General features: G+C 35.7%; 1 protein-coding gene across 6 annotated transcripts in view; it reads right to left on the bottom strand.

The window, feature by feature from the left end:
• Nucleotides 1–24,750, bottom strand: part of Sntg1 (syntrophin gamma 1) — an 807,695-nt gene that overhangs the window by 29,053 nt on the left and 753,892 nt on the right. For all 6 annotated transcript variants that reach the window (XM_069990696.1, XM_069990699.1, XM_069990700.1 and 3 more), the window contains 2 exons: nucleotides 23,687–23,839; nucleotides 19,833–19,925 (listed from right to left, as the gene is read on the bottom strand). In XM_069990696.1, coding sequence (XP_069846797.1) covers nucleotides 19,833–19,925; nucleotides 23,687–23,839 — 246 coding nt within the window. The remainder of the gene's footprint in view (nucleotides 1–19,832; nucleotides 19,926–23,686; nucleotides 23,840–24,750) is intronic.

Here is a 24,750-nt window from a genome sequence, read left to right as displayed (position 1 = left end):
TCCTTGTAATAGTTTGGACATTCCATGTCTTTCCTTAAGATAGTTGATATAACATGAGTTGATATTAGTACAGAGTGAGAGATAGGGATCCAATTTCCATCTTCTTCATGTGGAAGTCCAGTTTTCCTAGCATCTTTTGTTGAAGGGACTATCTTTTCTCCAATAAATATTTTGGGTTTCTTCATCAAATATTAAATGGCTGCACCTGCATAGATTTATTCTTGGTCTTCTATTCTGTTTCATTGGTCTTTCTGTCTTTTTTTCTGTTACTTTTGTCTGTTTTTGTTACTATGCATAATTTCTGAAGCTTGGGAGAAACTAAGGTCTCTTTCAGTAGGCAAACTAGAGACTAATATAGGAGGCTGGAGATTGTTAAATGTGGAACACGAACTCATGACTATGAGTGGGATCTCTAAAGATGACAAAATAATGAATGCATGTAATAATTGGCAGAAAGATTCCTCAGCTATGAAGGAATGCAGAGATCTAAGAAAAAGTAGAAGAGTTAATAAAAGCAAATAGTATAGTATAGTTGAAGACTAGTATCATGGTACCACTATTACTGATTTTTTTAAAATCACAATAGTTTTTTTTGTTGTTGTTTGGGACATTTTCTGTTTCCAAATAAATTTGAGGATTGATTTTTCAATATCTGTGAAGAATAATATCTTTGATAGAGATTGCATTAAAGTCTGTATCTGTGACAAATGATAAACTTGATACAGATTGAATGTGTGATTTCTTTTAGTAGCATAGCCCACTTTTGCAATATTAATTCTGCCAATCTACAGGAATGAGAGATTTTTCCATCTTCTAGTGTTTTCAATTTCCTTAGTTAAGATTTTATATGCTAGGCGAAGGTGGCCCACACTTGTAATCCTAGCTACTCAGGAGGCTGAGATCTGAGGATCGTGGTTCAAAGCCAGCCCACGCAGGAAAGTCCATGAAACTCTTATCTCCAATAAACCACCAGAAAACCAGAAGTGGTGCTGTAACTCAAGTGGTAGAGCACTCACCTTGAGCTGAAGAGCTGAGGGACAGTGTTCAGGCCCAGAGTTCAAGCCCCACAACCGACCAAAAAAAACAAAAAAGATTTAAAGATTTACTGTAGATATCTTTCACCTTGTTGGTTAAATTTATCCACCTCAATCTTTTAAATCTAATAAACATATTCTATAGTGCACTAGTATAAAATATTAACACACAAATTCCAGACTTTTTTTTGCCTTTCTGTATACTAACAATGCATTGTCTGAGACAGCAATGTGTAGAACAACTCTATTTAAAATCACCCCCAATAAATAAAACACTTTTTCAGGAAAGTTTTAAGTTCACAGAAATCTAATTTAGAAAGCTACATAGATTTCCCTTATACCTCCTATCCCTCTACTTGCATAGCCCATTACCTTATCAGAATGGTGTACTTAATTAGAGTTGATAAATCTATATTGACATATCTCTATAATCTAAAGTGTATAGTTGTATTGGAATTTAGTCTTCCTGCCATACACACTAAGAATTTGGACCAATGTATACCTAACCAGAATGGTGTACTTAATTAGAGTTGATAAATCTACATTGACATATCTCTATAATCTAAAGTGTATAGTTGTATTGGAATTTAGTCTTCCTGCCATACACACTAAGAATTTGGACCAATGTATACTAACATTTACCTACTGTTAAAGCATTATGCAGAGTAGATTCACTGAAAGTCCTTTGTAGTCCACTGATTCATTCCTCCTTCTTCCTCTGCTAAAAGATTAGCCTCTGCTAATCTTTTCCGTTTCTCCTTTTTTTTTTTGGTCGGCTGTGGGGCTTGAACTCTGGGCCTGGATGCTGTCCCTCAGTTCTTCAGCTCAAGGCGAGCGCTGCTCTACCACTTGAGCTACAGCGCCACTTCCGGTTTTCCGGTGGTTTATTGGAGATAGGATTCTCACCGTCTCTCCTGCCCGGGCTGGCTTTGAACCGCGATCCTCAGATCTCAGCCTCCTAAGTAGCTAGGATTACAGGCATGAGCCACCAGCGCCCGGCTCAGTTTCTACTTTTGCCTTATCCAGAATGCTTTGAAGTTGGAATCCTTTCTGTCCAGCATCTTTTACTCAGTAATATTAATTTAAGTTTCCTTTGCATAACTTTATGTCAACTTAGTTTTTTTTCAGTAGTGATCATGTTCTATTTTTCTGAATATACTTTAACTTTTCCATTCATTTTCCTACTGCCTCTAAGCTTTAGAAATTATATATAAATTGCCTCTACATATCCACATGCATGTGACAACAGGTATTGAAGGCATCAATGTTACTTATATGAGTATGGGATTCTATTGGAGTCTTGAAATTCATCTCCTTAGGTAGAAAGCTACTGCACTTGACGTTTATATGAGCATTGAACAATGTTTAAATATCCTACATTTTGATATCTATTAATAAAATATTTGATTTTTTTTTACTTTTCATCTATCATACAGCTAATTGTTATAAATGAAATTTCAGGATCAATTTATATTAAAATTTTAAGACTTAAAACATTTAAATTTTTATACTGCTCTCAGCAATATTATGCAAATATTTATTTCAAAATAATCTTATTGCCCACATGCTAATTATGTGATCCAATTATTATACTCCTTGCCAAACAAAGATGTTTTTAGAGTAGTTTTATGCATAATTTCTTAAGCTTGGAAGAAACTAAGATCTCTTTCAGCAGGCAAACTAGAGGCTAGTATAGGAGGCTGGAGACTATTGAATGTGGAACATGAACCTTTGGCTATGAGTGGAATCTCTAAAGATGACAAAAATAATGAATGAATATAATAATTAATAGAAGGATTCCTAAGCTATGAAGGAATGCAGAGGTCTAGGAAAAGGTAGAAGAGTCAAAACAAATAGTAGATATTAACTCTCAAAAAATTTCACTAAAGCTCATTCAGAGTAACCTGAACCAAAATGATTACCAATGAAAGCTATAAAATTTTTAATTCAAAAGAATTGTCAACCTTTCTCTTACTTTTTTTATATTACTGAGGATTAAACACGGGGTTTCATGCTTGCTATGCAAGCACTCTACCACTGGAATTATGCTCCTGGTCCCTGTTTTCAATAGTTGAATTTTGGGATAGGATCTCACTTTATGCCTAGGCTGCAATCACTCTACTTGTGTTTTCCTTGTCACTGGAATTTCAGGCACTTGCCAATATATTCAGCTATTGGTTGAGGTAGAATCTTGAAAATTTCTTTTTTCTCAGATTGGCCTCAAACCATAACCTTCTAATCTCTGCCTCCCAAGTGTCTATAAGATTACAGTCCTGAGCCATAGCATCTGGCTATCAATTCTATTTCTTTTTTTTTGGGGGGGGGGCGTCCAGTCGTGGGCCTGAACTCTGGGCCTGGGCGTTGTCCCTCAGCTCTTCAGCTCAAGGTTAGCGCTCTACCACTTGAGTCATAGCGCCACTTCCAGCTTTTTTTTCTGCTTATATGGTGCTGAGGAATTGAACCTAGGGCCTCATGTATGCAAGGCAAGTGCTATACCACTGAGCCACCTTCCCCGCCCTCAATTCTATTTCTTATGCCAACATTTTATTCTTAACATACCAATAACCAAACATGTGACAAATATGAATGCTGAAAAGATAAGTAGATACCAGTGTTTTATATAACATGAACTTTGTAGGGTTCTAGGTAGATACAATTTCTGATTCCTGGTAGCTGTTTGTGAAGTAAGCCCAGCAAATAAGTGTTGGGCAAGAGTCGGGAAATGAGAGACTATTTGTGGTTACTTAATATATTTTAATGTGCTTAGCAGAAGGTACAAGTGATAAAAAGATGAATACTGATATACTATTTCTAATAAAGTACAAAAGAAACCATAATGTAGGCACTAATAGCACTATAAAACCAATAAATATGTCAATTATCTAGCTATAGACATTCCTTAATGTTCTAAAACATTATGTTGTATATGGTAAACACAATTTTACTTATTAATTTAAAATACACAAAAGCTGTTGAAACTGTAGTAGTAATTCTTCCACAAATGCATGTTGGAAAAAATGAGTTTATGTAATGTCATACTTACATTCAGAAAAACATGTAAATTTATCTCAACTGTTCAGTTCTAGCAGAGTTTATGTATACTGGTATACTTGTTATTGTGAAGTTGCCTATATGGAATGAAAGTGGGAAGATTATCGAGATCAAAATCCTTCTTCCAGGTGCCAGTGGGTTAAATGTGTAATCCTAGTTATGCAAGAGGCTGAGACATGGAAGATCTCAGGTCAGAGCAAGTGTAGGTATGAAAATACATGAACTCTGTCTCTATTCAACTGTTAAAAAGCAGGGCAGGAGGCATGTCTCAAGTGGTAGAACATCAACCAAGCAAGCAACCTGACCAAGCATGACCACATGATCCTACAGTTCAAACTCTGATTCTGGTTATCTATTTACCTATCTATTTATCTATCTATGTAACTATCTATGTATCTATCTATCATCTACCTACCGACCTACTTATCTTTCCATCATCTATTGTTTAACTGTCATAGATCTTTCTATCTCCCTCCTTCTCACTCACCTATTTTTTTGCATTCCCCTCATTCCATTGATGACCCTAAATTCTACTAACAGAAATGTAAGATGTTTTTCCCAATTGTAATTCACACTTTCCAGGAAATGTAACTTATTTTGAAATAGTGTATTGAAATCAAAATGAATGTTGATTTTAGAGCCATTAGTCCTGAAGTGTAATCCAAATTTTACATTCTACTTAACAGCCACATGACTTTGAGCACGATTCTCAATTTACTAAAACCCTAGTATATCCTATTGTAAATTAGAAGTAATAATAGTCCACTCTTTTATATTAAAGGTTATTGTGGAAATGGATGGGATAATAATGCTCATGAAATTGGTTTGTAAATTGCAAATATTTTTCTCTCTATTAGTTCAAACTAATTTAGTAGAAGTTCCAAAAGAACAATAAGCGGATAGCAATTTTTAGTGTGAGATGATGCCAGGACCAAATCCTGAAACACTGCTGAGTCTGGGGACAAAGGACCAAAACTTGGAACTTTCAGAAGGTAAATGTTGCTTATTTCTTAAAGTCAAAATGAATTTTCCCATACTTCTCTAGGAAAAAAAAACAGAACTTCATGATTGTTTGTAAAATTAGAATGTTCATTTCAGCTCATATGTAAGTGATTAAACACACAACTTCCCCTAATTGATGTGTATAATGATTTTTCCATATTATTGGGTTATTATTCTTGGGTTCCTAATTCCCAATTATACCATGTCTGCAAAACACGTTCTTCTTTCCTGCCTTTCTCCTTTAGCCTTCTTTGGCTTTTCTTTTCCTTTAATACATAAGGATTTTTCTATTTAATATTTCTTATGTCACAGTAAAGATGGTTGAGGTTTGGAAAAATAATGTAAGAATATAGGAAACAGGTAGTTATTTGACTGTGAGTGCTACTCATTTTTAAGCAATATGCATAGGGGCAGGCCTACTGCCTCATACCTGTGATCCTAGCTATTCAGAAGGCTAATATTTGGAAGACATTTGAGGTCAGCCCAGAAAAAACATCACGAGACTTCCATCAACCAATAAATCCTAAGTGTTTTGATATGTGCTTGTCATTACAGCTAGGTGGAAAGCACAAATAGGTAAATTTTCTTACAGCTGGTCCAGGCCTGCCTGAGAATAAAATAGGAGACCTCATTCAAGGAGTAACTAAAGAAAAATGGCTGAAGATAAGTGTAATGCTTTGAGTTCAAATTAAGAGAGAGAGAGGGAGACAGAGAGAGAGAGACAGAGAGAGAACTAGAGACAGACACACAGAGAAGAGAGCAAGGGAAAGCATTTAAAAAAATTCTGTTTGCTTTTTTCAAGTTTTAGCCAAAAGTAATTTTAGTATAACTAGACAAATAAGGGAGAAATAAAAAGAAGTGATAAACACTTGCTGTTCCTCATGCAGGATATGAGAATAAAAGACTCAAAAACCTTTTAAATAGCAAGATTCTTTTTGAGCTAATGTTCAACAAAGCCCTTCTCAGTGTGTAATGTAGCTGCCTCCACAGGCTATGCTTGACTGAGAAAATGTATTTTTTTCCTCATGCTTCCAAAGTTTTACTGTAAGCTATTCAAAACATTTAAATAAAGGAAAGTATGTTACAGCTTCCAAGATATAGTTGTACCATATTCTGCATTGCATTTTTTTTCTTTTCCAGGATCCTGTGATACCTGATTGATAAACTTTTCACAGACTGTATCCTGAGCACAGGATACTTCCTCCAAAAAGGGCCAGAACAGCCGGTTCCCAGCTGCTACTAGTTTGCTGCTTGTGGTTTCCATCTGTGGCTTACACAGTGTATACCTTAGTCACAGGAAACAGTCTTGGAATGCTTAAATCATGGATGATATAGCAATTGGAACCAGCCATCCTGCATTGTTCTTATTGCTGCTGCTGCTAAATGTCTGTGTGGGATCTCATATCAATGGATATGATCAGACTAAAAGCATGTCACCTGGGTATCAGCAGATACCTCTTCTTTAGCCTTTCTCTCCCCACATAGTATATTTCCTAGAATACCATCCAGCAAACCCATTTTGCTTTGTCTCAGATACCATTCTACAAAATTCAATTAAAACTAAGTTCCAGTGCAATGCAACACAGAAATGAACATGGCCTCTTGACCACATGCTCTTTACTAGTTAGCTGAAACTACAAAGTTTATCACAGGTGAAGTAGACAATTCTTTAATCCTATTAATTACAGTCTGCCAAACTCATGTTATTTGATGCATCTGTTCTTTTAAAACTAAAAAAACTTTGTGGGATATATATTAAAGGAGAGTCATGACATAACCCTCCCTGGTTCAACAGCAAATCTTATACTATGTCACAGATATATACTGCAGTGATGATAGGCCCTGATAGAGATGGACGTTTGCATATGACTAGAATTTCACATCACATTTAGACTTGGTCAGCCTCACTAAGTCTTTTGATTTTGTTGTTATTATTTGTGCTGGTCCTGGGGCTTGACTTCTGGGTGTAGCCACAGTTTCTGAGCTTTTCTGCTTAGGCTAGCACTGTACTATTTGAATCACATCTCCATTTCCAGCTTTTTGGTGGGTAATTGGAAACAAGAGTCATATGGATTTTCCTGAGTGTGTTGGCTTCAGACAATGGTGTCAGCCTACAGAGTATCTGGAATTGCAAGTGTGGGCCACCTGGAACTACTAAGTTTTAAGGTCCACAGGTCCATTACAAAAATATTCCCAATTGTATCCATATGTGATAGACTGAAGGCATAAGCAAGCTGCTCAAAGTGGCAGGCAACATGCCCATCTCATCCCCAGTACCACTCCATAACCTCACAAATCTGCTATATAGGAGGAAGTCTTTTATGGTTTCCTAAAATAGGACAAAAAGGAATAGGGCTTGTTTGTAGAAGGGCAATTGCAACATGTTGCTGCAAGCTAAATCCTGAGTGAAGATGAACAAAAATCACTGTATTAATTGGTGCTCCTAATAGACATCAGGGAGGAGAAAATTCTCCTCATGGCTCCAGATGTCGTTAATGCATCTAGGTGTCCACTTTATGCAAAAAGAAATGACCTAAGAGAAGAATAATTTGGACTCATAAACAGAAGTGAATGACTTGAGCTGTCAAGGATCTGAAAAGAAGCAATCCTAGAAAACAAGGATGAGGATGTTAAAGGAAAAGATGATGAATAAGCCCAGTTATATTTTAGCAGTTATTTATCAGTGTGCTGTGTATTTAGGCACAAGCATGAACTCAAACACAAAGCAACATCTCAACAGGACAGATTTTGGCATAGTTGAAGGATATCAACTCCTACTATGAGCATTCAGTATGGGCCCAATCGTCTCTGACCAAACCAATTGGCCATTTGGTGGTTGACTGATGTCTTGTATAGACTCTCCTAACCCTGGAAAGGTATCAATTGATTAGACAGGGATAGAAACATTCTAGATATGTGTTTGTGTTTTCTGCACATGAGACTTCAATAAAGTAGTGTTTAAAAAAGTCCTCATAATTAAGATCATATCAATGGACTCTTTCAACAACAAAGAACTTGTAGAGAGGGAATACTATAATAGTTGTTCTCTTAGTCTTAGATCAGCCAGAACTTTTGATCAAGAGGGAATACCTCATTGGCCTCTTACATTATAGCTAGTGTGTCATCTGAACCTATTGTAAGAAAAAGACACCATTTCCAGGATTTGGCATATACCCTAAATTTCTGACCAGGGTAAAGTTCTGTGCCACTTAGTGGGCAGAAAACTGTATCAGAGACTGAAGAGATGGCTTTAGAATTCATCAGTGCCACCATCACTACCCATCATGTAGGGGTAGGGCATAGTTCTGGGTTAACCAGAACTATGCTGACTATCTGTATGCTTTCTGGCCACTCTAGGACCTTTGTACCACAAACCAACAGGAAGGGAATGAGTCATCATTTGGCAAGGGCAATGAGCCCTACCAAGCAGAGGACACTATAAATAACTTTTATTTGGCCTTTAGTAATCCTACTAAATGTCTTTTTATGTGGTCATCACCAGATTGAATGGTAAATGGAAAAATAAGTATCATTAGTAAAGGTTCAGCTTTGGGGATGGAGTCAGGTTAGCTCAGTTTGCAAGGTGTTCTGATCCTCAGAGGTCAGAGCCACAGTGGGACAGATCTATAATGGTGAGCAGAGAAGGGATGATGCTTTCTGTTATTGCCTTGTATCCACCACAGCAATAGGACTGTCTATTACCATCTTGTTTCTACAACACAAGACAAGCTAGAATCCTGATGTCAATGAGGTACTGTCCCTGAGCTGCTTTTGTTCAAGGCTAACACTCTACCACTTGAAGTACAGCTCTACTATTGGATTTTTGGAAATTAATTGGAGATCACAGTCTCATAGACTTTTCAGCCCCAGCTGGTTTAGAACTGTGGTCCTAAACTCAGCCTTGTGAGTATCTAGGATTCTAAGTGTGAGCCATTGGTGCCTGGCTAGTGATCACTATTCTTAGTCAAGTTAGCAATCCTTATACAGTGTGATTACAAATAATGTTCAACCAACATGTGAATAAAGATATAATGTTGTCAAGTAGAATGTTTCAAGTCAAGACAAGAGGCACATAATAAGGCTCATGCTTTATTCTTCACATTGAAACATTTAGGGAGCAAACATAGGCACCAATCATGAGTAATCTAAAAATATTTCACTTGGTGCTTGTGAAGCACTCTCAGTCCACTTTTCCCATTCAATGGAGCATCATCTTTGTTATTTATTAGAAAGAAGATGACATCCTTCTAGACCTTTACAAATATTAGCTCTAATTTTTGCAAGAGGCATGTAATAAAGTTATTGGTATAATTAAGTAACCATCATACACATATTTTACAACTAATAAGTAGGAATAAAATACAAATCTGTCTTTCCCATGGCTCAATTATTTTCCAAACCAGACTCTTCATTATTCTGTAACTATTTCCCTAACCAAACATCAGGGAGCCATTTGTTAAGCATGCCTGTAAATGAACTTTTTATTGCAAATGCATGAGTTCTTTCTTACTACAACAGAGAATCAGAATTCCATTTAAACCTAGACACTAAGCTCAGGAGAGTAATTTATGGAGTCATTCAAACACGGTGTCCTGAATCATCACTTTCATAATACTGCTGCAGTTTTAAGCTTCTTTCATCCTTAAGTGAAAAGAAAAAACATTCCCATCAACTAATCATTTGAATAAGATCCACTGTTAGAATTAACTCAGTGTTTTCTAAAGTTCAGTTATTTCAAGTTCTTCAATCATTAGGAAAAAGGTCTAACTTAAAGACAGATTTTCAAAGCTCACCATTACTATTAGTCTCTGCCAATAGAGATGCAAAAATAGCTGAAACATATTTGTTTTAAATTTGTTATTAATAAGTTCACTTTTATATAACATCAAATATTCTTCAGTAGCAGATGACTAAGAAATACAGTCCATTCATAAGTTATACACAAATTAAGGTTGTGGTAATAATACCTTATCTCTTTTCTTCTTTTCAAACATTATGGTAGTATTTGAGTTTGAATTTAGGGTGCATGTTTGCCATTTAGACACTTTACCACTTGAACCATGACGCCAGTCCTTTGTGCTTTTTATTTTTCACACATGATCCATAATTTTTTCCTAGCATTGATCTCAGACCATGCTCCTCTTACATTATGCCTCCGCCTAGCTGGGTTGGCAGATACAGACAGATTTATTGATTGCGAAGGGATTTTATGTTTTATACAGACTATGTCAAACCACCATGTTCCAGTCTCTGCTTCCCCTGCAGCTGGAATTATAGAGTGAGCCACATTTCCTTGTTTTTATGGGCTTCCAAATAAAACAGTAAGATTTCACACAATCCTCTTTCCATCTTGCACCATGGTGGTACTTCAAAAGGAAGCACAAGTACATGTATTATCTCTTGCCTTTCTTTTTGCTCCCTACTAAATTAATCTGTTTAAATACTAAGCTTTTATTTATTTTATTTTGGAGCTTGAATTCAGCCTGGGCACTGTCCCTCATCTTCAGCTTAAGGTTAGTGCTTTACCACTTGAGTCACAGAACCACTTCCGGGTTTCTGGTGGTTTATTGGAGATTTTCCTGCTGGGGTTGGCTTTGAACCGCCATCCTCAGAGCTCAGCCTCCTGAGTAGCTAGGATTACAAGCATGAGCCACAGACCCAGCTAAATACTCATCTTTTAAAAGGTGACTGTTTCTGTTTGTGATTTCCTCTGTGTGTGTGTGTGTTTGTGTGTGTGTGTGTGTGTGTGTGTGGTAGAGCTAGAGGAACACATTTGGTAGAAAACTATTAGAAGACCTTTTTAGAAAAAGCACAGGTATATATATTTATCATCATTAAATTTCTCACTTTGTCTCCACTCTTGTGACTATTTTTTGAGGCTTGAACTCAGGGCCAGGGCACTGTCCCTGAGACTCTGTGCTCAGGGCAAACTCTATCATTTCAGTCACAGCCCACTTCCAGCTTTTTCTGAGTAGTTTATTGGAGATAAAAGTCTCATGGACTTTTCTGTCCAGGTTGACTTTGAAACATGATCTTCAGATCTCAATCTCCTAAGTAGCTAGGATTTCAGGAATGAGTTACCAGCATCTGGCTTCTTGTGAAAATTTTAAGCAAAACAAAATTAAGTACAGCCAGCCCTTTGTATTCATGGATTCCTCATTTGTAGATTTGACCAAATACAAGTACAATATATTTTTTAAAACTGGGACATTTCTCCATATCATTTTTCCTCAGACAATAAAGCATAAGTACTTACATTGCATTTGCATTGTATCAATTATTCCAGCCATCTAGACATGACTTACAGAGCACAAAATGATATGGAAAACACATGTAAACACATGTAGATACTACAGCTATTGTTTTTTAAAGAGGCTGGGGTATTTGCATATTTGCATATTTGGGTGTCAGTGGGGAGACCATCCCTCACAGATATCCAGGGATACTTTAGGTTGTCAAATATACTTAATTTTCACCAAACTAGAGCTTTCTCTCTTCATGATTGCCATGCATAAATTCACACACACACACACACACACACACACACACACACACACACACACACACACACTACATTCAATTTGTATGCATGTGAATGGCAATAAAAAATAAAATAAACAAATTTGATGAAAGCTTAATCTCTCTTGTGCTCATATCCTTAGGTGATATTTTGCTCATTCACATATTCCTTTCTTACTATTTAATTCTATATGCTTGAACAGCAAGTCTGGACAAAGAGATTAGCGTTAATATCCCTGTCAGATTTCATTGCAATCCCTTGTTTTATGCAGAGATATGTCTCTCATTCCTGTCACTCAAACAGAAGTCAGATTATTGAAAGAAGTGCTTCTGAATGAAGATTCCAGGATGAACATTACATAGAATCTGGTCACAGAACAAAGGATGACCAAACCACCAAATGCTGGACACAAAGCAGGAGATACCATTAAATTACAAGCAGAGGCCAGGACACTAAGAAGTATTTAGCTAGGTAACTGTAGCAAGAGAGATTGATGTAATTTACAATTTGAATTTTAATATTTACCTTCAATGTGATATAATTGAAAGATTGCAGAATAGGTAACATAAGCAATAAAGTTTAATTCTAGTTTGAGAAGTTTAATGTATTCAATTTGTATTATATTTCCATAGCATATAAAATGAAATGAAAACATAGAGGAGAGAGAGAGAGAGAGAGAGAGAGAGAGAGAGAGAGAGAGAGAGAGAGAGAGAGAGAGAGAGAGAGAGAGAGAGAGAGAGAGAGAGAGAGAGAGAAACAAAAAGGTCATATGCTTTTGAGAGAAACAGCATCTTGTAACTCTTTAAAATATCCAGGCCATAACAAAGACTCTTGGAAGTGGAAAAGTGTAAATATAGGCCCTCTTAACTTCCTTTCAAATTTTACCCTTGAAATACTCTAAAAATCAATGTTGACTGAAAGAGTTGAAAGGCTTGTATAGATTAAGGTATTCATGAATTTTACATACTATGTGTTAACAGTGAATTTAATTCTGAAATACAATTATTTTGAAGGTGAATTATGTCTTCTAATTTTATAGAGAAAATCTGGATGACTAGAAGGAAGGTTTTTAGTTAAGGTTCTATTGTTTCTTACTACATAGAACATACATTCTTAAAATAATGTCATCAACTTTGGCACAGTTTTTACAAACTTCCACAGACAACAATTGTAATTTACAATCAATAATGATTAATGATTGAAATATAATGAAAATACAAAATTACTATATTAACTTTATATGGTAGATCAAATGTATAAGAAACTTGTGTTGCAACTTTATTTATTGTTTTTATATACCTGAGATGCTCCTGACAAAAAATTAACATGTTGTATATTAGCACTGACTCTTAGATGTCCTCTAGCATGAAGCTGTTTTAAGTATTCTAAACCAGCAGCATTCAGTTTCAACTATTAAAGTGTAAAAAGTAAAACCGACCAGAATGTAACAATTTGGGTCAGCCACTGGTCCCAGGGATTCTATTAGAGAAACAGTAGTAATAGGTGTAATATTCACTTTCTCTCTTGCCCAAATTCAAGACTAAAGATTTACAACCGTCATAGCTTTACAATGGCTCATTACAGATGAACAACTCCTAAACTCCAGTTATCATCATGGAGTATGTGAAATCTGGAGCAAGTTCTTACCATTTAGTGGGGTAACAAATGATGGAGAAGCCCTGGATCTGGCTGTTCAGATATGCTGGTCCTGGATGCCCTCACTTTTATTGTAACCATTAGAACTTGGAACCCTTTTGATACAAATTAAAAAATGTTCTTTCCCCTCTCCACCTTTAAGTAAAATACTATTGTTTAAATATATTTAAAATCATTAGGAAACACAAATGTCCATTACTTCAAAGTTATCCTTTGACATCAATGCAATATCTGCCTCAGTTGGAGTGACTGACCCTCCACAGTGTAAATTCAATATAATCAAACACACTGGAGCTTTGTCCTGTGGTGCCATTTCTTTGTGCAATTCCATCCTTCTTTGTGCCTTCCCTTTCAGTCATCTGGAGCATCTTGGAGCTGTGTGGGTACACTGGGACTATTTTTCACTCTGATGCTCCTTTGACTTTTTCCTCCATACACAGTTTCTCAGGAATCTCAGAGAGGATAATGTACACTTGAGGAGAGATCCTGGTGATATATAATCTGTGTTTCATCTGGTTCACTGATCCTAGTCACACATTATTCCTTAGTTTTCTGCTCTCAAATACTACTGATCATTTCTTTCCTGTCTCAAATTCTTCTGGGTAATCTTCTATTCTTAAAGTCAATCCAAGACCCTTACTGTAATACCTTTCACAGTCAGGGTCTTAGTCATCACAGACATGATTTCTCATCTTGTAGGCCTTCAAATTCTGTCCTTTCCTATCCAAAAATTTTGATCTGTATAATTTCACCCCTTTCTTTTTTAAAGGCAACTTCTGTGACGCTTTACTTGAACATGGAAGACTAACATGTAAACAATGAGTGCAAATAAGTTTGTAAAAAATGTAATGGAAACAGGTGTATATGTTTAGCTACATGGATTATGTAGGTACTCCAAAAATATATTTTGGCCCAGTTTTTGTAGAAATATTTTCTCCATGATTGAAAATACTGTGTTTTAATAATTGATTATTACTAAGACCTAGATGAACTAAAAGAAATCACTGAGCCACCCTGAAGGAAATGGAAAAAAAATGAAACCTCTCCATACATTGCCAGTCTAAACTGAAGCAGAGTATAGCTGATCTGTGGACTCAATCAACCATGAACGAAAAAAAAAAGTGCATTAGCATTGAACATTATGAAAACTTTTCTTCCTTTCCATGGTCCTCTAAACGCCACACTATAACAACTCCTGTCGCAGCCTTTGCTTTGTATTAGTCCTGGAACCAGTTACTGGGCAATGCTCTGAGCCATCTCAATATGGAATAAAATGCTGTCTAATATGCCTTTTTCTCTCTGCAAACCAAAAGAAGTAATTTTCCCAGATGGTGAGAGGAGAAAGCAACCTGGAATTCCTCCAGCTATAGGATCCCAAAATAATCTTTTAGTTTACTTTTTCATTATTATTTATATTTATTATTATCTTTTTAATTCAGTTAAGAAATGAAAAATATGATTGCTTTTGAAAATAGCATAATGAAGCAACCCCCTTCCACCTTTAATATACTATTAAGCCACTATCTGCTTTATACAGAGCTCAATTTGTGACTTTGTATCATAAAACCGGGGGTTTAGTTAGAGGATCTGGCCAAGATGGAGCTCAGGACAAAACATGCTCAGGTAAAGGTAATGAACAGAGCTACTGAAGTCACCCTTTCCAATCTAATCATTAAAAAATTCTGCTAGACATGGATTCTGAAGTCTAGAAGTCTTTGAAATTAAAATCAAAATTGTAAAATAGCTGGAGACGTGTGTGTGTGTGTGTGTGTGTGTGTGTGTGTGTGTGTGTGTGTGTGTGTGTGTGTGTGTGCATGTGTGCGTATGTGCGTGTGCGCCAGAACTGGTGCTTGAACTCAGGGCCTCAGCATGATTTCTGAGCTTTTATGCTCAAGTCTAGCGTTCTACCACTTGAGTCACAGTTCTACTTCCAGCTGCCATTAACTGGAAATAAGAGTCTCATAGTCTTGATTTGCATTTCTTTTATGGCCAGAGATGTTGAATATTTCCGCAAGTATGTATTAGCCATTATTTGAAGAGTTCTTTGGAGAAGTCTCTTTTTAAGTCTTCAGCCAACCTATCAATGTGGTTGTTGTTTCTTTGAGGATTTGCTTTTGGGGGTTTAATTTTGGGGGCTCTAGGTATATTTTGATATGAGGCCCTTGTCTGTTGTATAGCTAGTAAATCTCTCTCATTCTCTGGGCTTTCTTTAATCTTGCCATTTATGTCCTTTGACTCTTCAGTTTAATGGGGTCCCATTTATCCAGCTTTTCGTTTATTTGTTGTGTTTCTGGATCCTAGGAAGTTTCAAACTGTGCCAACGAACCCTAGTGTTTCCCTTATCCCTTCCTGTAATATTTTCTGGGTAACTGGTCTTATATTGAGGTCTTTGAACCATTTAGAATCAGTTTTGATTCAGGGTGATATGTAAGAATCTAACTTCAATTTTCTACACATGTGTAGCCAATTCTCCCAGAACCATTTGTTGAAAAGGCTGTCTTTTTTCCATCCTGTGTTTTGGGCTCCCTTATCAAAGATTAAGTGGCTATAGGTCTGTGGGCTCATTTGTGGGTCTTTGATTCTATTCTATTGGTCCCCAGGCCTGTTCTTGTGACAGTACCAAGCTGTTTTTATTACTATAGCTTTGTAATAGAGTTTGAAGTTTGATCTTAATATTCCTCTTGCACTGTTTTTCCTGCTAAGGATTATTTTTTACCATCTGGGGTCTTCTAGTATTCACTATGAATATTTTGGATTGCTTCTTCTATATCATTGAACAATGCTGTTGGGATTTTGATTGGTACATCCTTGAGATTCCACCTCACCCCAATTGGAATGGCCATTATCAAGAAAACTAATAGATGCTGGAGGGTATATGGCCAAGAGGGAATGCTGCTATACTGTTTGTGGGAATGTAAACTTGTTCAACCACTCTGGAAAGTCGTATGGAGGTTCTCAAAAGACTAAACATAGAGCTTTCCTATGAACCAGCAATCCCACTCTTGGGCATTTACCCAAATGATCACAAATCCTCCCATTCTAAAGCCAACAGCACAACAATGTAGAATTATTTACCACAGCAAAGATATGAAATGAACCCAGTAAGCCAGACCCAAAGAAACATAGGCTACATGGTTCTCCTCATTTGTGATAACTAGAATATAGCTATAAGTCTACAAGTTAATCCAATCGATAGTAAAAAAAAAAAAAAAAGTAATTACATGGACATGATTCATTCAACAGCATTCTAAGCATTCACACACTGAGAACAAAGGAGGATCACAATGTCTCAGTAGCTATGTGCACATGACCATATAAAATTATGCTTATTGCAAAGCCGGGCACTGGTGGCTCACGCCTGTAATCCTAGCTACTCAGGAGGCTGAGATCTGAGGATCACGGTTCAAAGCCAGCCCGGGCAAGAGAGACCATGAGACTCCTATCTCCAATAAACCACCAGGAAACCCGAAGTGGCACTGTAGCTCAAGTGGTAGAGCGCTCGCCTTGAGCTGAAGAGCTGAGGGACAGCGCCCAGGCCCAGAGTTCAAGCCCCACGACCAACCAAAAAGAAAAAATTATGCTTATTGCAAAGAACTCCAATAAATGAATACAAGAGGGTTTTTTTTATTATACTGTATTCTTTTTCCTTTTATTGTTTCTACTTTGGTTTATTCCTTAGTGTCACTGTTTGTTTGTTTTATTTCTTCTGTGCACTTTGTCTTTTTTTTGTTGTTGTTGTTGGTTGTGGGGCTTGAACTCTGGGCTTGGGCACTATCTCTCAACTCTTCAGCTCAAGGCAAGTACTTTATAGCTTGAGCCACAGTGCTACTACCAGTTTTCTAGTGGTTTATTGGAGATACAAGTCTCATGGACTTTCCTGCCCAGGCTGGCTTTGAACCGTGATCCTCAGATCTTAGCTTCCTGAGTAGCTAGGATTAAAGGTGTGAGCCACCTGTGCCCAGTTTGCACTTTGTCTTATGTATAAATTTATCTGATTTGGGGAAGGGAAGGAGAATCACAGAAATGGTGGGACAAAGGTGAACCAATTCAATGGTGGTAGTCACTAGACATTATGTTGGATATTAACTATATAACTTATAGGTGGGTGTAGAGGTGAGAGGGAAAGTGGGAAGAAACAAGGGAGAAGGTGACACTGTTCAAAAAGAATTGTCCTCATTACCTTACTTAGCTAACTGTAAACTCTCTGTATATCACTTTTACAATAAAATTTATTTATTTATTTTAACATTCTCAGTTTTTCCTACCTGGGCTGACAGTAAAGTGCAATCCTTAGATCTGTCTCATGAGCAGCTAATATTACAAGTTTGAGACAATGGCACGTAGATTGGAGATTTTTTTTAATGTTAATAAAGGAAAACAGCCTGTTTAAATTTACATGTAACTATTATCTTGTTTGTATTTTAAAATAATTTCAATGCCCATTCCACATAATAGGACAAGTTTCTTGTAAGTAGGCTTGGCTTAGTGTTTTGCCAGGCTCTTTACATATTCTGTCATGAATAACTTTTACTTTCCCTCCTATTTCTCACTCTCTGGACAATTAATACAATGGTCATTTTCATTAGAAATTTTCTAGATTCTTTTCCTGCTGTCAAGAAGTTAGACTACCTTGACCATTGATGCTTCCTTTCAATGATGGGATCAAAAAGATCAGGGAGGCCTTGAGATGTCGGACTGTCTGGCTTCTACTGGAGATATTCTCATTGTTTCACTAGAGGAATGGTAACAATTGACTTTGATTCTCCTTTCTAAGCACTCATTTCCAGCATACTCAGGACATAAATAGATATCTATGTTGAGAGGGTATGAGAACTATGGTTTTCTTTGTTATACAAAGAGCAAACAACATGCTGAAGTGGGTTATACTTGCCTCACAAATAAACTCAGAAGAGATTTAGATAGTTAAAATCATGTTCAGATAACTGATTTCAACTTGTTTACTAATGTAAGATTTGTTCACAGTGATGGGAAAGACTGATAACAATTCTGTGGACAATGTTTTCTTTTAAAATTATAATTTACTATCTTTCTAATCAGTTCAATATATTTCTAAAGTTAGTAAATTAATTTAATACCCAACTTGATTAATCATTAAATTAACTTATGAGACTAATTTCATACCCATGGGTTTATCCTGATTTGATATCAGTCTCATTAAGAATCATCAAAAGAGCCACTGTTGTGTATATTTGTATATATATTTAGTCAGATATACACTGTTGTGTATATTTAAGAGCTACTGTATATTTGAGTATCCTGCAAAGGCCACATACTGGATGGCTAACCTGACTTGCATCATTGTGCAAATTAATTTCACAATGTCAAACAAAAGGCAACTTTGGCCATCCTTAGATAATATAAAATTTTGCACATGACAATCTCAATTGCTGTCTATGAAACAATAGACATTTATAGAACACCATGGGCTGTTCTTTCTACCTAAGAAGAGCTGGACTCCACTGTGAGAAGCCTATGAATCTGAACATCAAAGTATTCCCCTCTGTCTCCTATTCTCCATGGCCCTCAGACATTTATGTCACTGTATTGTTTTATTGGCACTTGATTTTGAAAAATCCTGCACCTGCCTTAATTTTGAAATTAAATATGTGTTTCCTAACCAAAGATTACCTATTGATCTTTAAGAAGGAACATTTTCATTCATACCACACTTAGATAAAGGGGAAAGTGAAATGAATCTGAGGAGGAAGAAAACGTCTTTTTCTGCAGCCCAGTGACTGAGTCATACACTGCAGGGAGGGGATTAGCACTGAGTGTGGGGAATAGGGGAAGGAAGGAGACACCTTGGGAGACCATCACACACTGCAGGGAGAGGATTAGCATTGGCAGTTTGGGGCTACTCATCTTGAGAGACCATTTCCAGTTGAATTTAGCTTTATCAGTCCATTGTTACCAAGGCTGCTTTTTTTTAATAAAAAATAAAATGAAAGATATGACAAGCTGAAGAAATGACCTTATCATTCATTGTGCATACTTCTCAGAGAGGCATATTTTGTGGAATGGAAATTTATGAAATTGACAAAAGCCTTACTTAGTCACATGTTCATCATAAACTTTCTGGGAAAAATCTCCTAACCTCAAAATTCTACCATTCTCTATCACTACTAGTTATTAGTAAAGACATGATTTTCTTAGTTTGATCTTCGAGAATGATACAGAAAACTCATAAAGGGATCCTCTATGAAATTGTAGGGGGGGAGGAAATTTTTCTCATTAGTACAAATGTTTCAGAAAAGAGATGAAAAAATCGTATCTATCTATAGCTCTGTAAGACTATATCTATATTTGTATTTACAAATGGAAATTGACATAAATTTAGTTCAGTATAATGTTTGCTTTTGCCACATGTATTAAAACATCAAACATTTTTTCTATAAACAGATTAAAAAATAATTTATCTTTTATGAACAAAAATGAAAAATTAAAACTTGGCACATCATGACCCATTAAAATGCTAAATAGAAGGTTTCTACTGGTTCATGAGTGAGAACGTCAGAGACATAATTCTCCATGCTGACCTGAGCCATTACCTTTGTTGCTGCATCAAAGCAGATAAATCCTGTGCTGAAGTCAATGGTGAGGCCCATGAGGTGACTCTCCAGCACGCATGCATAAGTCTTACACTGGACAGATGAGAGAACATCGTTAGTTTCCTATTATTGGTATAATATCAGTATCTTGGCCTAGGTGACATCTCCTATTTTCATATACAATACTTAAATATAAACAGTACTCACACAGCATATGTAATTATTTTATCAACATCTCCATTTTAACAATTCAGAAGCTGAGAATATTCCTTTGACTTCTCCAGGGGTATTCAGGGAGAGGTTTCCAATCATGCTCTGCACTTTGCTATGTTATTATATTGTGCAAAAACTGTACCTCTTTGACAAATAAAAAACATGTTTATAGCCAAGCGTTGGTGACTTATGCCTGTAATCCTAGCTACTCAGGAGGCTGAGATCTAAGGATCATTGTTAGAAGCCAACCAAGGCAGGAATGTGCATGAGACTCTTATATCTAATTAACCACTGAAAAAGGAAGTGGTGCTGTGGTTCAACGTGGTAGAAGACTACTTTGAGTGAAAAAGCTCAGGAACAAGTCCCAGGCCAAGTGTTCAAGCCTCATGACTGACAAAAACAAAACAAAACAAAAACAGAAAAAAGCAAAACAAACAAAAATGCTTGGATTTTTTTTTTTAATTTGAGTATTTTGGTGATCCTGGGGGATTACATTTGTGCCTTGAGTTTGCAAGAAAAGCGTCTATCATTGAGTTATGCCTTAGTCCTTTTACTTTTGCTGTTTTGTTTTTTCACAAATACCATTTTATGCTTTTGCCTAAGCTAGCCATAAAATGTAATCCTTCTATCTTTGCTATCTGAGTAGGTAAGATTACAGACATGTGCCACCATGGTTGGATTGATTTTAATACAGTCTTCCTAGAATTTTTGCCAGAGTTGACTTCAAACTGCAATCCTTGTTTCTTTGTCTCCCGAGTGACTGGAATTATATAGGTAGGTGTGTGTGTGTGTGTGTGTGTGTGTGTTCTCATGTACATGTGTATTTGTGTTTATATATTATTCTATCCATTGCATTTTAATTTATTTAGTTTAACTTATATTATTGCATTTTATACAGCATCCCACTAAGACTGGCATCTAACAATCTTCATGCTCCAGCCTTCTCGCAACCAGGATTATGTGTGTGCAATACCATATTCCAGATCCAGCTCTCTTCACTATTTTCATAATTTAATTGGTCCAAAATTTTGTAGTGGAGGCACAATTGTAATATCATCTAGCTTTATAAGAATACATTTCCACTAAAAAAAAGAGAGAATTATTGTTAAAGAGCAAGATCTGAAATCCTCAGCTTATGAATTTCATGGATATTACTTAAAAAGAATGCTGATTCATGCAAATCACAATACACAGGTTCAGCAATCAAGACACAAGAGTCATGCTAACCTTAGGCCTCAAAGTTTTTCCATATGGCACAAACTATCAACAAATGCATTTTTCACTTACTGAAAAGAACAATGAACAAACGTAACCTGAGTGACAGCTCAGTGGTGGAGCACTTGTCTAGGATGTCTGGGGCCTCAAGTTCCATTACCAACACCACATAACAACAAACAATGAGTTTTCTCATTGGTGTAAGATTATTTTAATGTTACTTGTATGAATATTTTGAGAACATCAGTAAATACGGAGATTAAAACAAATGATATGAAAGATGTAAAATGATTTGGGGTTTATATTCAAAATATTCAATCCTCTATCCATAGATTGATTTTATTTGAAGTTAAAAATTAAACTATAATGGGATATTCAACTGATAAAGTGTACTGATAGTTCACATTAAGATGGAGTGATATATCTTAAGCACAATGTTAATAACATCCTATATGTATTATTTGTTTTTGTAGTTTGAGTTATATAAATATGTTAAATCAATCATATTGTGACTATAATCATTGCTAAATATATCAAGTTGCCTTCACCAGAAAGCAATTATTTTTGTGTTTAAAGTCTAATTGGCATAGAAAATTATAACCATGCCAAATTATCCATTTGGCTTTAAATCTTTCAAAACAGTAGATTAAAATACATTTAATGGGTCTCTAAACTGCATTGGGGCATAATTTTATTTGCTTAATACACAGGCATTTTCCATGCTCAAATCTAACCATTAGTACTTTATTAAAGCTACTATCAACACTAAGGAATGTTCAAGGGTAAACAATTTACTCTTAATTAGGCTTAATTGTTTGCTATTTTCAAGTATTGTCATTTAAAAAAGAGTATTTAAGGTGAAAGCTATTTGCTGTAGTGACTTCAATTTTTCTCATTAAGCTTAGTATTATGCTAGGGGAAATGTAACATTTTATTTATATAACTTGTTACCTTCTTTCAATATTATGTTTTTCAGGTTTTAAAGTGTTTATTTAAATGCCATTATGAAATGTTTCAGAAATACATTTCCCTGGATCATACAAATAAATATGCTGATATTTATATAAATAAGAAATGAATTAGAGATTCAAAACAATATGAAAATTTATAAAGAAACTGGCTAGAAACTCTCTATCCTCTTTTAAGTCTTCTTAATGAAATCTAATTCTAGTCCTACCAGCTAAAACCAATTTCAAAGTAAAAGTAAATTTACTTATGAATTCATCAATACTGAGTCAATTCATTACTCTTCTTCATACTTATTTTAAAAAGGGCAAATATTTCTTCTTTTTTTCCGTTTTGAAAATATTAGTTTATTTTAAATGAGCAAAAATTAATAATGCATAGGAGTTTCATTATGGAATTCCACTGATGTACTCTATGTACTTGGAGCAAGCTTATCTCATCTGATGTTTCCCTACTTTCCCCCCTTTTTTTGTTTGTTTGTTTTTTCAGTGTTTGCGAGGTTCATTATGCTTTGTTTTTCAGTGTTTAGGAGGTTCATTATGCTGTCTTTATACTCATGTATAACTGCTTCTAATCTGTATTACCCGCCTTCCCTCTATTTTACTTTTGTACCAACTACAGTGACATAAATATTGAAAATGTAAAGGATAATCATAATTCTTCATATACATATACTCATATATCAGATATTGAAAACAACACTACCTAAATATTTAGCAAGTGAGCGCAAATTTCTGATATAGCAATAAAGAGGCATAAAAAAACCTATAGAGGGGAAGGGAAATAACAAAATGCTTAAGTAAGAAACAAAAAAACCTATAGAAAAGCTAAAAGCTAAAAGAAAAACAGTAAATCAAATATTTGTTTTTTACTTCTGATAGTGCAAAGAATGTATACATGTCACTGCAGTACAAGACAGAGTGGAGGCAGGCCTAAAATAACAAAAACAGTAGAAGGCTTTATTATTTACTGAGGTGGAAAGAGGGAAGAGGTAGTATGGGTTGTTATGGAAGAAGGTGGTGATCAGGGGGCAGATAGAAAGGCTTAAGCTTTAGAACAAGTTTCAACCTCTGCATAAGGTTGATGAAGTGCACAGATGAAAGAAGCACTTTTTTAAAGGAATAATGTGAGCAAATGAAGAATATGTGAAGACAGCAGGTGTAGAATGATCATGATTGGAGAACAGGATACAACCTTGTAAACAACAAGAAATGGAGCATTTCTATATAATCTTCATATTAGAGCAACATGTCACCAAGTGCTATTTGGTAAGAGATACTTTAAAGGGATAAAATGGTAGAAATTTTAAAATTTTTTTCAGAGATACCTTGTCATTCATTTATTTGAATGTTCTTGAGACAGAGGCCAACCTTCTCAGAACTCTGTTGAGTTTCTATTAGAACTCTAGAGGAAGAATCATGCAACTCTGAGCCCCAAGGGTCTATGTTCCACACCCTCACCTGTATCCGCTCCACTTCTAGAAAGGTAGCTGTTTGGAAAGCTCTCTCCCACTGGGCAAGGTCGCACTCTAACTCCACAGAGAAATAGAGGTCCTCTCCAGACTCAGATTGCACAGTGAAGCAGTGTTTCCTCCGGTCCAGCAGATCACTATCCTGATGAAAACCTGGAGTTACACATACTGGCATACATCAAATAATGCTGACAAGGCCAGACCTTACATCAGTATTAACTAATGCAAGATGCAGATTCTATAATCAAAAGCCTGGTTTGTAACACAGAGAAAAGGTCTCTGCCATCAATTCTTAAAAGCCATGTAACTTCTAAAGCATAAAATACATGAAACCTAGTTTATGATTGTTGAAAGAGATGACATACAATCTCCTCTTTTTCTCATAGAGCTGTCAGGCTGTGGAAATTAAATAATGCTTATGATCGTGTAGGCAACTTTTAAAGAGTTTTTTTTCTAAGCATGCAAGAGATTTGCTGAGTCGATATCTTAGCTGCTTGAAGAATCCTGAAACCATGAAATGCATCTAATTTGCCTCCTGCAATTATGTGGCATTTTTCTTTAAAGATCACAATTCTCTTGCTTATGCAATTGTATTTCTTTAAGTAATAAAACAAAAACAAAAAACAAAAATAAAAACATACTTTGACACTTAATTTCTGGGTATTCCACCATGTTTTTCACTGCAATATTGGCCCATTCCAATGTATTTTAATTCCAATGTGTTTTTCAATTTCAGAAATATTAAAATATGGAAAATATTCAAGCAAATAATTCATTAAGGTAACTTAATGTCACCTATGTATATATATATATATATATATATATAGAGAGAGAGAGAGAGAGAGAGAGAGAGAGGGAGAGAGAGAGGGAGGGAGAGAGAGAGGGAGAGAGAGGGAGAGAGAGAGAATGAGAGTGCTAAAATCATCAAGAAATTAGTCATTAGTGTTTTTATTTATTTTCTTTGACATAAGTACGCATGCATGGAAATATATCATCATTAAACATTGGAAATGTTAAAGAGAAGTCTTCTTTGGCAGTGATTTGAAATAATTG

Source organism: Dipodomys merriami, unplaced genomic scaffold (assembly GCF_024711535.1).
Source record: "Dipodomys merriami isolate MVZ:Mamm:240054 unplaced genomic scaffold, mDipMer1.0.p SCAF_4, whole genome shotgun sequence".
In the NCBI taxonomy this organism is placed as follows: Eukaryota; Metazoa; Chordata; class Mammalia; order Rodentia; family Heteromyidae; genus Dipodomys; species Dipodomys merriami.
This window is presented reverse-complemented; position numbering and strand designations above follow the sequence as displayed.